Genomic DNA, 13,127 nt, shown 5'->3' with positions numbered 1-13,127 from the left:
GAGGCAGAGAAAGTGTAGAGGAATTGAGGGCAGCCATGAGCACGTGGAGGGGAAGGGAAAGGAATGGGGAAGCTGGAGAGAGGCAAGGGGACAGAGCGGAAGCTAGAAGGTAAGAGCAAGAGAGGGAGGAGTGAGCGAGCAGCCCTTTTATATGGGTCAGGCCAGGCTTACCTGGCTATTGCCAGGTAACTGTGGGCTAGAGCTTAGAATGCTAACACTAGGGATTGATTTCTTTTTTTTTCTTTTTTTTTTTTTTTTTTTTTTGAGGCAAGGGTCTACCTCCTAACACACACTTCCTCCAACTTGCAGTCCTCCTGCCTTAATTAGCCTGAGGGCATACATACTAACAGACTGCTACAGAACTTAGTTATCTTTCCTTTTTCCATAAGAGATTTGGAATTAGAAGTCTCCCTGCTTGTTTTTCGTTGTTTTGATGGTGTCTTCCCATACTGCCCATGTTAGTCTTTTTTTTTTTTAATTTTTTTTTATTAATCATTCACTTACATCTCAAATGATATCCCACTTCCTGGCTACCCTGCCACCAATCCTCCATCCCACATCCACCCTCCCCCCTGCCTTTATGAGTGTTCCCCTACCCACACACTCCTTCACTCCCTCCCCACCACTCCAGCATCCCCCTCCGCTGAGGCATCAAACCTCCCACAGACCAAGGGCCTCCCGACCTGTTGCGGTCAGGCAAGGCCATCCACCCTCTGCTACATTTTTATCTGGAGCCATGGATCCCTCCAGGAACACTCCATGTTTTCTGTTGGTGGTGGTGGTAGTGGTTTTTTTGGGTGGTGTTTTGTTTTTTTTTTGTTTTTTTTTTTTTTTTGGTTTTGGGTTTTTTTTTTCTGGGCAGGGTTTCTCCCTATAGTCCTGGCTGTCCTGGAACTCACTCTTGACTCTTGACTCACTCTAGACCAGTCTTGCTTCGAACTCAGAAATCCACCTGCCTCTGCCTCCCAAGTGCTGGGATTAAAGGTGTACACCGCCGCCACCACCACCTGGCCACTCCTTGGTTCTTAAAACCATCCACCCACCTCAGCCTCCTGAATAACAGCTGAGCACACTATACTGGGTTCTCCTTCCCCTCCTTGAGTACTCCGTGCCAGGTTTCCAAGCAGTATTTTCCTATGCAATTCTTACAGTGACCCTATGCACTTACTTGACTTCAACTAAAAGCATTCAACTCATGCCCAACTTCAAATTTGATGGGAGAACATAAACGTTTAATTTATAGAAGTCTCCCTGCCCAAGTATCACAAACACTTTTGGTTTAAACTGTGTAGCTCATGGTGTCTAGCAGTTACCCAGCAAGCATGAGGACTTAAATTCCATGATGGCTCAACAGATTAGGGCACTAGGCACCAAGCCTGACAACCTGAGTTCCACCCAAGAAGGTGGAAGAGAACTGACTGGAGGCAAGTCTTGTGACCATGTGCTATAGCTACAGCAGATGTGCGCAACGTGCGCGCATGCACACACACAAACGTGCAACTTTAAAAAACGGATACAAGGGCTGGAAAGACATCTCATGTACTACTCTTGCCAAAGACCTAATCTATCAGACTTCTATATCAGGCAACAAGAAACCTAACTGTTTCTAACAAGAAACAGCTCCAGGGGAAACAAGCCCAGTAACACACAAGAACAGCACGTGCTGGAAAACCAGTGGGCCATCTTCCCAGCTCCAGTCTAATTTTTAAACAAGGCCTCCAAGATGTAGGTCAAGGTTAGTGTGCTTGCCAGCATGCACTAGAAAACAGGGTCCGTCTCCAGAACTGTAGAACACAGCCTGTAAACATAAGCTAACTACTCTCAGGAAACCAAGGAAAGCAGTTTTAATCACAGGGTTGCAAGTCAAATGTCTTCTGCTTTTTTGCAGTGCTGAAGATCATATGCGGAACATCTCAAATGCCAGCAAATACCCTGCATCACTGAGCTACAGTGTAAGCCCTAGCTCAACTGGAATTTAGACATGGTTCCCTATCATTAAAAATGGATAAAAGAAAGCCCAGTGTGCTGGTACACACCTTTAATCCCAGCTTTTGAGAGATAAGAGATAGAGGTTGATGATCTCTGTGAAGTGAAGGCCAACCTGATCTACAAAGTTCTAGGACAGCCAGGACTACACAGAGAAAACCCATCTGAAAAAAGCCTAAAAATAATTAAACAAAAGACCTGAACCATAAAAAAGCTGAGAAATGGGTCGGAGAGGTGGCTCAGTGGTTAAGAGCACTTAATGTTCTTCCATAAGACCCGAGTTCAGTTCCCAACTCCTATCCAGTGGGTTGACAACTGGCTCTAACTCTAGTTCCAGGGGATTACACACACACACACACACACATACACACACACACACAGCATTTGCACACATATGGCAGATATGGATAAATGAAAAACTTACAGAAGTATGCAGAAGCCAAGGCTGACTCTCCCTAACTTGTACCTGAAGCTCCCTTCACTTGTCCTGGGTCACACCTGGCTGGGTTCTGTGAAGGGAGGGGCCTGGATTTCAGCTTGCCCTGCTTACTGACACACTCTAAAATAGAGGCCAAGCTGTAGTTATGACCTACTTGTATGTCTATGTGCTTAAGATCCAACTGTTACTGGCTTCTTCCATTAGCTTCTTGTGTTTCCTTCCCTATCCTCTACCCATCAGCCCTTGCTTTGAGGAGTTCTAACCTCAACAAGAATTCCTATGTTAGGAAGTGCTAAGGATCTTTATCTATCTGCTGTTCCCTCTGCTTGGAGCACTTGATAAATATGTCACTCACTGCCATACTATCTTTGGGATCTGAAGCAAATATTATCAAGCTATCAACATTGACCAACTTTATTTTTTATATGTGGTTTTGGAGAAAGAATCTACATCAAACAAAAGTTACCCCAAACTCCTGATCCACCTGCCTCCACCTCGTAAGCACTGAGATCACAGGCATGCCCAACTCCTATACAGCATGTGTTAACTGTACGCCTTGCCTTCAGACTGCTTTGACAAAAAAGGCCAGGGGCACCACGTCAACATTCTGTCCTTCCTCAGGTTCCATCAGAGCTTGCTACTCACATCCCTCCAGACTTGATTACATGTCACCTAAGGAGGCTGGAAAGTTAGCTCACCAGTTAAAAGCCTTTGCAGTCTCCCAGAGGACCCTGCTTAAGTTCCTAGCAACTACGTAGCAGCTAAAAACCAGTTGTAGCTCTAGTTCCAAGGAATCTGTTCTCTTCTGGCCTCCTCGGGTAACAGGCATGAATGTGGTACAGACATACACGCAGGCGAGAAACAATACATAGAAATCAATTTTTTTGAAAAGTGACATATAGGCTAGAAGGATAGCTCAGCCATTAAGGGTTAGGCTCACAACCAAAAATATAAAAAGTGGCCTAAAGACAGACATCCCCTCCCCCAACAAATGCCTCCATCCTATCCTTGTTAGTAGTTCCACTGAATCATCCCCTCTGATTTCCCACTTGTCTCCTATGAGAACAGGGAGAATGTAGGCTGTCCAGGGCTCCGGCCCCTAGAAACCTGGACATTCTTGGCATATAGTAAGTAATTGATCAGTATCTGGGGAATAAATAACAGCTCTATTATTAGCCAAAACCTAAGCTTAGTGTACTGCAAAAAGGTGAAGTCCTGGAGATTGACCAGCGAGCGTCACGTGCACTAGGCTAGCACACTCAACACTTAGAATAACCCAAGCCACAGCTAAACTGATCCTGGAGACTTGGAAGGCATGCTACTGAGGCAGGAGACAGACTCTGAACATAAGTCCCTGTCTCAAAACAAAAACACAAACACGTCCAGACTTTAAGAGTCACAGTTACTAAAGATGTCTTAAGAGTCCTGGACAGGCAGCATGTGCCCCTGCCTGTAGAACTTTCCCCTTCCCTTTCCACAATGGGTCCACCCCAGCTCCGGCAGGTGTAGTATCCACTAGTAGGGAAAGACTTAGCTTAGAGATCGCAAAAAAGATAAACCAAGCACAAACTCCAGCACTAATTCAGGTTCTTTACTTCTCAGAAGTGACTGCTAAAAGGAGAGAGACAGCAAGAAGAGACAGACAGAGCCAGAGAGAGCAAGGTGATGGGAGAAAGGGCACAGTAAACCACTGGTCTAGTAAGTCTCAGGAGGCAAGTGCTGAAGGTAAAAAAGAGTCCTGGAGAATGGTCTGCGGCCACAGGAAGCGACTTGGTTTCCTTCTGTGTATCAGTCCTCCAGGAAGCCACTGCCGTTACCGCATTAAATATTATGTACATCGCAGAGAGTCCCAGGTAGTGAGCACCCGGGAGGGGGTCATTTCACCAGGGGCCGAGTTTTATCATCATCACCACACTGGTGGGCTTTGTACTTTTTCACTTCTGCCATGTACTTGGCCCATGCGTCACCTTTACTTGTTAATACCTGTGGGGTCGGAGGAGGGGAGGAATGGTTGGAAGACAGATGACCAAAAAGCTGGGGACAAAAGTCAGGAACACCATAAGACAGCTGACCCATCCCCAGTGTCACCTAAAGGCCCTGGATTTGAGGTAAGAAACAGAAGCAGGTTATTTGGGGAACCTCCCACCCTACAAGGCCCACCCATCCAAAGCCTGACCACTGGACACTGAGTCTGGAAGGAAAAGGGTTAGGGTGGCAGCCCTGGGCAGCCTACTCACCTCATCCTCCGTCTTCTGCTTCTTGGCTACTATTCCCGTCTTGAGGGCTAGTTTGTTCCCGCCTCTGCGCTTGCCCACCTGGGTGAAGGGACAGAAGACTGCAAGGGTTACAGGAGCCGGGCCCGCCCTTGGCGGTGCTGAGGCCCACTACACCTTCCTAGCGACGCCTCGCCCAGCTCCTCCAGCCGGCCGACCTGCGCAGCAATCAGAGAGGAGCACACTCGACTCAGCACCTGCCCTGGGCTACCATGCCCAGGCAGTCCTGGGCCCCAAGCTACCCTCCCAGGGGGCCAGAGGAGTGCTGACCTTGCTGGGAACTGGCTCTGGCCTCACTCTCTCCTGTCAAGGACCACACGGCTTCCTTTACTGAGCATCACTATCTACTGAGCTCTATATACCACACAGAGAGCTGTGACCATGTTATCTCCTCTCATCCTCACAGTTATGCTATTTGAAGGTAATAACTACCTCATTTTAGAAATAAAGACAAGTCTCTGGGAGGAATAGGACAGGCTGCCAACAACAGAGCACTACTCACGATCAGATGTGCAAGGCCAGTGGGAGCACCCTAAACCACAAAGCAGCCCTAACTCTCCTACCCTGATCTGGCCTGGCATTTTAAGGAATATAATGACAATAGCTACTCAGGAACAAACCAAAGAGGCAGTGTCACATCAACCCAGGTCCTGTCACTTTCCACTTCCTCTAACTAAGAACAGCCTGGCCCCGTGTTCTCCCCGTAACTGGGGGCCTTCAAGACATCATCCTGTACTTACCCTTCAACTAGGCAGTGACTGCGGGACTATTGCCCCAGTCGCTTTTGTGCAGTACTGCAGATGGAATCTAGGATCACAAGCATTCAAAGCAATCTTCTATTGAGTTAAATCACCACATCTCATTTTTGAGACAGGGTCTCACTAAGTTGCTCAGGCTGGCTCTGAACTCATTCTGAATTTCAGATTCTTTCTCAGCTCAAGAGTAGTTGACATTACAGGCACACACCACTGGACACACACACACACACACACACACACTTTGTGGTGTTGTTTTTAGAAACAATGTAACCTTTATTCAAACTCTGCAATCCTCCTGCTTCAAGCACCACAGTGCTAGAATTACATGTATGTGCCACCTTGGAGGCTCACACATCCTTTGAAGACCTAAACAAACTTAAGCCTTAGCTCAAACCACGGAACTGGATCCAAGATTTGACCCAAAGTCTATTATTCTCAAACCAACATTTCTTCCTCCCCACTACAAGACCTCAACATCAGAGACAAAGCAAGCTCAAAACCAACAAAGAGTATATATCCAACCTATTTATCCCAAGGCTCCTCAACACGATACTTGCCATTTTCAGCTAGATCACTCTTTGTTATCCCATGCATTATAGGATACTGAAAAGCATCCCTGGTGTCTACCTATAGATGTCACTAGCATCTCCTCTTAGAGTTTAACAACCAAAATGTCTACAGACTTTACCAAATACATGATGATGAAGAGACCTGTTCCCAGGAGAGAGCCACTGGTCTGTCTAGTTCTTTAAGAGTCTGTACTAACTGACTTTTCTAGGACCACTTCATGAAATACATCAAAATCTCAATTATTAGAACTACAAAAAATCAGGATAGGCCACCCACACTCCAAACAAACAACGTTCTTTTCTGTCAAAGACACCACCGAACACCCAGCACAAGGTAAGGTGCTCAATAAACGGACACTAGTTAAAGAATACAGAAAGTAATCGATTGATTTTGCTAAGGCCACAAAGTCAGTGGTTTGCTTTTTGTTGTTGGTTGGTTGGTTTTGTTTAGATGGAACAAGGTCTCACTTTTTCGAATCCTCCTCTTCTTGCATCCGGAGTGCTGGTAATACAAGGCGTGTACCACCACACCCGGCTACGGTCCATGGTCTGAGTAGAGTCTAACGATTACAGCAGACTCGGGATCTGAATGTGTCTCCTTCTTTCCCCCACAGTATATGTGGGCCTCACTATTCAAAGTCTGGGTACAAATCAAACAGGAATCCTAGCATCTAGGGTCCCCTAGCCCCAGAGCGCTTCCAATACAATTTCCCGGTTCTCAGGTCCCGCGAGTGAGATCTAGGGATTCCCATTCCCGCCCACAAACACCTCTCGTCCGGAATCCAGGCTCAAGATTCTCAGCAAGCGACCGGGACAGTCCAGGCAGCCGGGCGGAGGACTGCCTTGGACCATGACGCCCCTTCCCGGGCCCGACTCCCCCAGCCAATGCGGGCCCCGGCGCCCGCCCCCACCCCCGCGGCTCCTTACGAAGCTGAGCGTGGGGCCTGGGCCGCCCTTCCTCTTCGGATTCCCTGGGCCCGCCGCGGCGGAGGCCGATGGATCGGGTCGCTGCGGGCCCGGGGGTGGCTCCTCCTGCCGCTGCCGCTGCTCCTCCTCCATCTTCCGCTTGAACAGCTCCAGGAAGCTGCCATCGTTGGCAAACAAGTTCACACCGCTGGACACCGGACTTGAGCCCGACACCTCGTCGTCCCCACTCTCGGGTGACGTTCCCGGCCCCGACTCAGCCCATCGGCTCCTGCCGCTGCCCGCCGGGCCGGGCGCCTCCCGACCCGGAGGCTCCGCCCGTCTCCCTCGGGCAGCCATTTTGTGGCCAGATGCCGCGCAAAGGACTTCGGGGAAGGATCTCAGACCGCGCTCTTGGCGCCGGACTGGCTTCGTCTGGAGCAATGAATGCTGGGAAAAGAGGTCTGAACCCAGAAGCCACCGCGGAGTGGGCGGAGCTTAGGTGGGGACCAAAGGATTCTGACCTGGTGACCAGTCGATGGAGCCCAGAAACCCGACCCTGATGTTCGGATCCCTAATCCTGCCAGACACGAGTTAGTTAAGCAGACAAGCTCCCCGAGAATCGGACCATCGTCTGGATCCCGGGCCCCCTCTAAGGGATCTAAGGGCTGAGAGAGCACAATCCCAGGCGGCCACCAGAACTCTGTAACTGAACGGATCTTGTTTGGAAACTGTTTTCAATTGACCCTTGGGAACTTGGGTGGCCCCTAAATAGGTCTACAAAGCATTTCTCTCTCTTTTTTTTAAACTTTATTTATTTATTATATGTAAGTACTTCAGACACCCCAGAAGAAGGCATCAGATCTCATTACGGATGGTTGTGAGCCACCATGTGGTTGCTGGGATGTGAACTCAGGACCTTCGGAAGACCAGTGCTCTTAACCGCTGAGCCATCTCTCCAGCCCCTACAAAGCATATCTAACTTGATACCTCCTATTAGAAACGGAAGCATCTCTAGGTTGGGCATCTGTCTCTGAATTTAATCTCTTATCTTGAAATAAGAATACCGCTGGCTGTGTGCAGCTAGACACTCAGAGTCTAGAGCACTGAAATGAAGCCGAACGTATTTCTAGGCTGAGTCCCTAAAACTTAATGTTTTGAGCTGCGTATTGCATGAAGGGACTAAGGACCCTCGTATTCCTTCCCAAGGACAGGGACTCGATTAAAATTGCATTTGCTGAACTTGGAGCACACCCAAAGAGAAAGCAGAGCGCCAAGCCTAACAAGAGTTTCAGAAGTTAAAGTTCTTTCTACAAGGACGACTTGTTGCAGAAATCATTCCTGCCCAACATGGGGGTTTCAGGAACACAGGGGGGAAGTCTGCATACTCTGCAACAAATGGAGTCTTTTAATCGACCCTCAGCCAAATAACCAGTTCATTCGTGATTGGTTTGACAGAAATCATGTGGCTATCTGAGTAATGGGAGGACCGGAAGAGATGTTGAGGTCCAAAACAGAAAATAAGGGGTATATGATAATCGGGAAACTGAGAGTATGGAATCAAGAAATACCTCTGCTCTAACTTCACGCAAAGAGCTTGGACAGGATGTTTGCCTGGTTGCTAAGGAGAGGTTGACGCCTGCAGGAACTTGAGCGTGACTAGAGGAAGTAAGACAAGATTCAGCCAATGAAAAGAGTGCCGCAGACTTAGGGTCCAATCAGTGAAGGGCAGTAGCGTGGGTCATACCAATATGTCCACAAGACAGGGGAATCCTTAGAAAACTGCAGACAAGAATTCACAAAGGTGAGCCCTTTACGCATAAAACGGTGAAAATACAGCGGTCATTATCTCTAAATATCAATGCAGGAGGAAAATATGTCAGGATTCCAGCCTGCACAAGGTTGTGGAAAACTCATTTCCCCTGTAAGTATTTAGCACGTGGTGCGCCCCGATCAATCACGTGAGCCGGGTCCAAGATGGCGGCGGGGGTGGCCGGGTGGGGGGTTGAAGCAGAAGAGTTCGAGGATGCACCTGATGTGGAGCCGCTGGAGCCCACGCTTAGCAATATCATCGAGCAGCGTAGCCTTAAGTGGATCTTCGTCGGGGGCAAGGGTGGCGTTGGTAAGACCACCTGCAGGTAAGGAGGCGCTGGCGGGACCAAGAGGACGGGTGGGATGTACCACTGGAGGAAGGGGAGGACAGGGACTGGCAAAGTGAGCTGAGCATGGCTCTAAGGGGTTGTTTCTCTCCGGAAGTTACTGCAGCCTGCTGAAGATACCTCCTGAATGCAGGCCTAGCATCCTGAGTTGGATTATCCCTCTTTGGGTCTTGTGAATTCAGTGTATTGGGTGTGCAGAGGAACATGTAAATTCCACAGTCGGCCGGACAGTACCCCCGACCTCGAAGGAGTTCAGAGTAGAGGGAGCGACACTAAGGCAAGCTGTCTTAGTATAACGGACCTCCATTTGATGCCAGAGAGGGATGAAGTAAAAGGGAGTGGAAAGGGCACATGATTATGGTGCCTCGGTTCGTTGAGAGGTGAAGTACATTTGCCCTGAACAAGTAGAGGGAGGGAGGGAGAGCAATCTGTGCCACTGAGTGCAAAATAAATAAATAAATAATAAAAATTTAAAAAGCAGAAGCAGACATTCAAAGAGACCAAATCAGTCAGCTGAATATTGCACACCAGTCCCATCCTAGCCAGAGTCAGGTGATCTCTTCAAGGATTAAGTAGGGCTTGATCTCACTGGGACCCATACATTGGTCATAAGGTCCCTGCTGATGCAGGTTTCTGTGACCTGACCTTGCATATCCTGCTACAAACACCACTACAGAACTGGCTTCTCGCTCCTCATCTTCCCACATTTCTTTGGTGCAGCTGCAGCCTGGCGGTCCAGCTCTCTAAGGGACGTGAGAGTGTCCTGATCATTTCCACAGACCCAGCTCACAACATCTCAGATGCTTTTGATCAGAAGTTCTCCAAGGTGCCTACCAAGGTCAAAGGCTATGACAACCTCTTTGCTATGGTAAGTAAAGCTGGCCTCTGCTCTGGCTAAGGTCCCCATAAGGTTTTTTGATTTCATTTTGGTGACAGGTGTTTTACCCAAAGTGCATTCTTGGTACCTATGGAGGCCAGATGAGGGCATCAGATCCCTCCCCTGGGACTAGACTTACAGATGGTTGTGAGCCACCATCTGGGTCCTGGGAATCCAGCCCAAATCCACTACAGGAGCAGCCAGTACTCTTACCACCGAGCCATCTCTCCAGCCCCCAACTATAAGGCTTTTTGAGGACATACCTACCAGCAGCCATTAGGCCAATCATAGTCTACATACTCATCTCTTGGGTGTCACACCTTCCCCAACTTACTCCCAGAGGAACGTGTGGGAAACAAAATTTAAGGAACTGGGAAGGAGGTGATCAACTGGAACTGAGCAAGCAAGGTCGGGGAAGGAGGGCCAACCAGAGATGCACACTGTGGGGCTCTGCTGGAAGGAGGGCCAACCAGAGGTGCACACTGTGGGGCTCTGCTAGCAGGGCAAGCAGTTTGGCTTAGAGTCTACATTTGATAGAAGATTTTAATGTACAGAGCTATTCTTTTAGAGATTTAGTTTATTTTTAGTTATGTGTGCAGGGACCAGAGATACCAGGTCCCCCTTGAGCTTAAGTTTAAAGACAATTGTGAACTCCCACCCCTAGGTGAGTACTGGGAATTAAATGAGGGTCCTCTGGAAGATCAGTACGCACTCTTAACTGCTGAGCCGTCTCTCTCCAGCTCCACGTTTGTGTTTTGGTTGTTGTTATTTTCCTGTTGTTAATAGTGGTGCTGCCTCTGTTGCTACTACCGCTGATGTTGCTTGAGGTGAAGGCTGGAGCATGGTACACAGTGCCAACCTGCATTCCCAGCTCTCCAGTTTGAAAAGGGCTAGGCATGGTGGCACACACCTTTAATCCCTGCACTAGAGGGGCAGGGGCAGGCGGGTCACTGTAAATTTGAGGCCATCAGGGCTACAGCGTAAGACCTTGTCTTTAAAAAAGTAATAGTAAGTCACCTGGGCATGGTGGCACACCTTTAATCCAAGCACTGGGGGAGGCAGAGGCAAGAGGATCTCGGAGTTCAAGGCCAGCCTGGACTACAGAGTGAGTTTCAGCACTGCCAAGGATACACAGAAAAACCCTGTTTCTAAAGACTTTTTTTTTTTTTTTAAGCCAAATGTCTGACTATTATATGGAAAATGGACTGCAAATCAAGGGTGAAGTTGGGAAGAGTAATAAGAAGGCTATGGATGTCCCCAGATCATAGCACAAGTAGTCTCAAAAAGGAAAGAATGGGGGGGGGGAGTAGTTAGATTTAGAGTATATTTTGGAAGTAAAGCAGTAAGATTACCAGGCTTTCTCTCTCTCTCTCTCTCTCTCTCTCTCTCTCTCTCTCTCTCTCTCTGGTGTGTGTGTGTGTGTGTGTGTGTGTACACATACTCATGCCCATGTGTCACTGTGAAAACCAGGACATCCTCAGATGTTGTTGATACTGGCTCTTCCACCTTGTTTAAGACAGTCTGTTGTTTGCTGCTGTATGCACTGGGCTAGGTGGCCTGAGAGCTACCGGGGCTTCTCCACCTCCTATCTTACCTTAGCAGCCCGGGGATTATAGAATCGTGTTACCACATACACCTTGACTCTTGACTTGTATTCAAGAGATCCAAATTTCTGTCCCCATACTCAAACAAGTGCTTTATCCACTAGGTTTTTTTTTTTTTTTTTTTTGGTTTTTGGTTTTTGGTTTTTTCGAGACAGGGTTTCTCTGTGTAGCTCTGGCTGTCCTAGAACTCACTCTGTAGACTAGGCTGGTTTTTTTATTTCTTATTTGGGTGTGTGTATGTCTGTCTATCTGTCTGCTTGTGTATGATGTGTGTGGGCTACTTGCATGAAGTCTTAGAGAGGCCTAAAGAAGACTTCAGATATGGGTGCTAGAAATCAAACCTCAGCTTCCTGCAAAGCAACAAATGCTCCCGACTGTTGAGCTTCTGAGGCAGCATTCTCCAGTTCACATTATTCTGGTTTTTTTGTTGGTTCGGTTTGGTTTTTTGGTTGTTTGGCTATCCGGCTGGCTGGCTGGTTTTTGAGACAGAGTCTCATGTAGTGTAGTGTGGCCTAAAACTTGATATGTTGTCAAAAATGACCTTGACTGGCTGATCCTCCTCTAAAGTGCTGGTATGACAGGCATGTGTCCTGGTGCCTGACAAAAATTGCATCATTTTATTTTTATGCACATAGTTGTTATGCCTACATGTATGTTTGTGCACTGTGTGCATGCAGTGCTCTCAGAAGCCAGAAGAAGGTGTTGAATTCCCTGGGACTAGAGTTATAGATGGTAGTGAGCCTCCATGTGGGTGCTGAGAATTGAACCTGGGTCTTCTGGAACAGCAGCCCATACTCTTAACCACTGAGTCATCCCTCCAGTGTCTAAGATAGCTTGGTTTTAATGAGGGAAGCAGTAACTATCATGATGGAAGCTGAGAATGGGAATCCCATAGCAGGTAAATTGAGGTGTTGAGACAGAGTTTCACTGTACTGCCCAGGGCTAGCCTTGAACTCCTAGGTGCAGATGGTTCTCCTGCCTCGGCCTCTGGAGCAGCTGAGCTTGCAGGAACACAGCACCGCCCCTGCCTTTAGAAGGGCTTGTTTGAGAAAGACAGTGGTAGGGCACATTTGATTGCTGCTGGAACTTGCCAACAGGGAGAGGGGTGGGGGATAAGTTCTTGAAGGCTGAGCTCTGTCCAGCACACAGAGCCAGGGCTTAGGCTCTGCCAAGGGTGAAAATCAAAAGGAAGTATGTGGAACCACAGTGTTTCTTGAGGTAGATGAGGTTTTATGACCCCATCTTTTTCCTCAGCCTATTTTCCAGGAATAGGGATTGAAAGCAGGGCCTGGTGCATACTACGCCAGATTCACCACTGAACTCTCAACCCTTTAGACTGTCTCTGGTTTTTTGGATTTTGTTTTTGTTTTTGTTTTGTTTTGTTTTTGAGACAGAGTTTCTCTGTGTAGCCCTGGCTGTCCTGGAGCTCACTCTATAGACCAGGCTGGCCTCAAACTCAGAAGTCTGTCTGCCTCTGCCTCCCAAGTGCTGGGATTAAAGGCCTGCGCCACCATTGCCCCGCTCTCTGTTATACTTGTGTGTGACTGCTAGGATTAAAG

The 13,127-nt window shown here is 48.1% G+C and overlaps 2 protein-coding genes and 1 long non-coding RNA gene across 6 annotated transcripts in view; 2 read left to right on the top strand and 1 right to left on the bottom strand.

The window, feature by feature from the left end:
- Positions 1-2,015, top strand: part of LOC116069747 — a 4,953-nt gene extending 2,938 nt beyond the window's left edge. Inside the window, exon 2 of the long non-coding RNA XR_004110121.1 lies at positions 1,889-2,015. This is a non-coding gene — a long non-coding RNA (uncharacterized LOC116069747). The remainder of the gene's footprint in view (positions 1-1,888) is intronic.
- A 1,980-nt stretch (positions 2,016-3,995) lies between these two features.
- On the bottom strand, positions 3,996-7,373 carry Trir (telomerase RNA component interacting RNase). Of its 3 annotated transcripts, none has more exons than XR_004110120.1 (3): positions 6,953-7,371; positions 4,663-4,856; positions 3,996-4,408 (listed from the first exon to the last, which is right to left on the bottom strand). XR_004110120.1 is itself a non-coding variant. In XM_031340618.1 (3 exons), the coding sequence occupies exons 1-3, from the start codon at positions 7,286-7,288 to the stop codon at positions 4,301-4,303; spliced, it is 522 nt and encodes a 173-aa protein (XP_031196478.1). In that variant the 5' UTR covers positions 7,289-7,363; the 3' UTR covers positions 3,996-4,300. The 3 variants fall into 3 exon arrangements, 2 of the variants coding, with proteins under 2 accessions (XP_031196478.1, XP_031196479.1); XM_031340618.1 differs by having other exon boundaries at positions 4,663-4,740; positions 6,953-7,363; XM_031340619.1 differs by lacking the exon at positions 3,996-4,408 and having other exon boundaries at positions 4,664-4,740; positions 6,976-7,373.
- A 1,493-nt stretch (positions 7,374-8,866) lies between these two features.
- Get3 (guided entry of tail-anchored proteins factor 3, ATPase) overlaps positions 8,867-13,127 on the top strand; it is a 7,708-nt gene continuing 3,447 nt past the window's right edge. Inside the window, exons 1-2 of one of the 2 annotated variants that reach the window (XM_031340616.1) lie at positions 8,867-9,066; positions 9,808-9,955. In XM_031340616.1, coding sequence (XP_031196476.1) covers positions 8,906-9,066; positions 9,808-9,955 — 309 coding nt within the window. In that variant the 5' untranslated portion in view covers positions 8,867-8,905. The remainder of the gene's footprint in view (positions 9,067-9,807; positions 9,956-13,127) is intronic. The other variant, XM_031340617.1, reaches the window with a different exon arrangement.

The sequence above is a fragment of the Mastomys coucha genome, unplaced genomic scaffold (assembly GCF_008632895.1).
Source record: "Mastomys coucha isolate ucsf_1 unplaced genomic scaffold, UCSF_Mcou_1 pScaffold22, whole genome shotgun sequence".
Classification (NCBI taxonomy): domain Eukaryota; kingdom Metazoa; phylum Chordata; class Mammalia; order Rodentia; family Muridae; genus Mastomys; species Mastomys coucha.
Note: the sequence above shows the minus strand (reverse complement) of the source record. Positions and strands in the feature narration are given on the sequence as shown.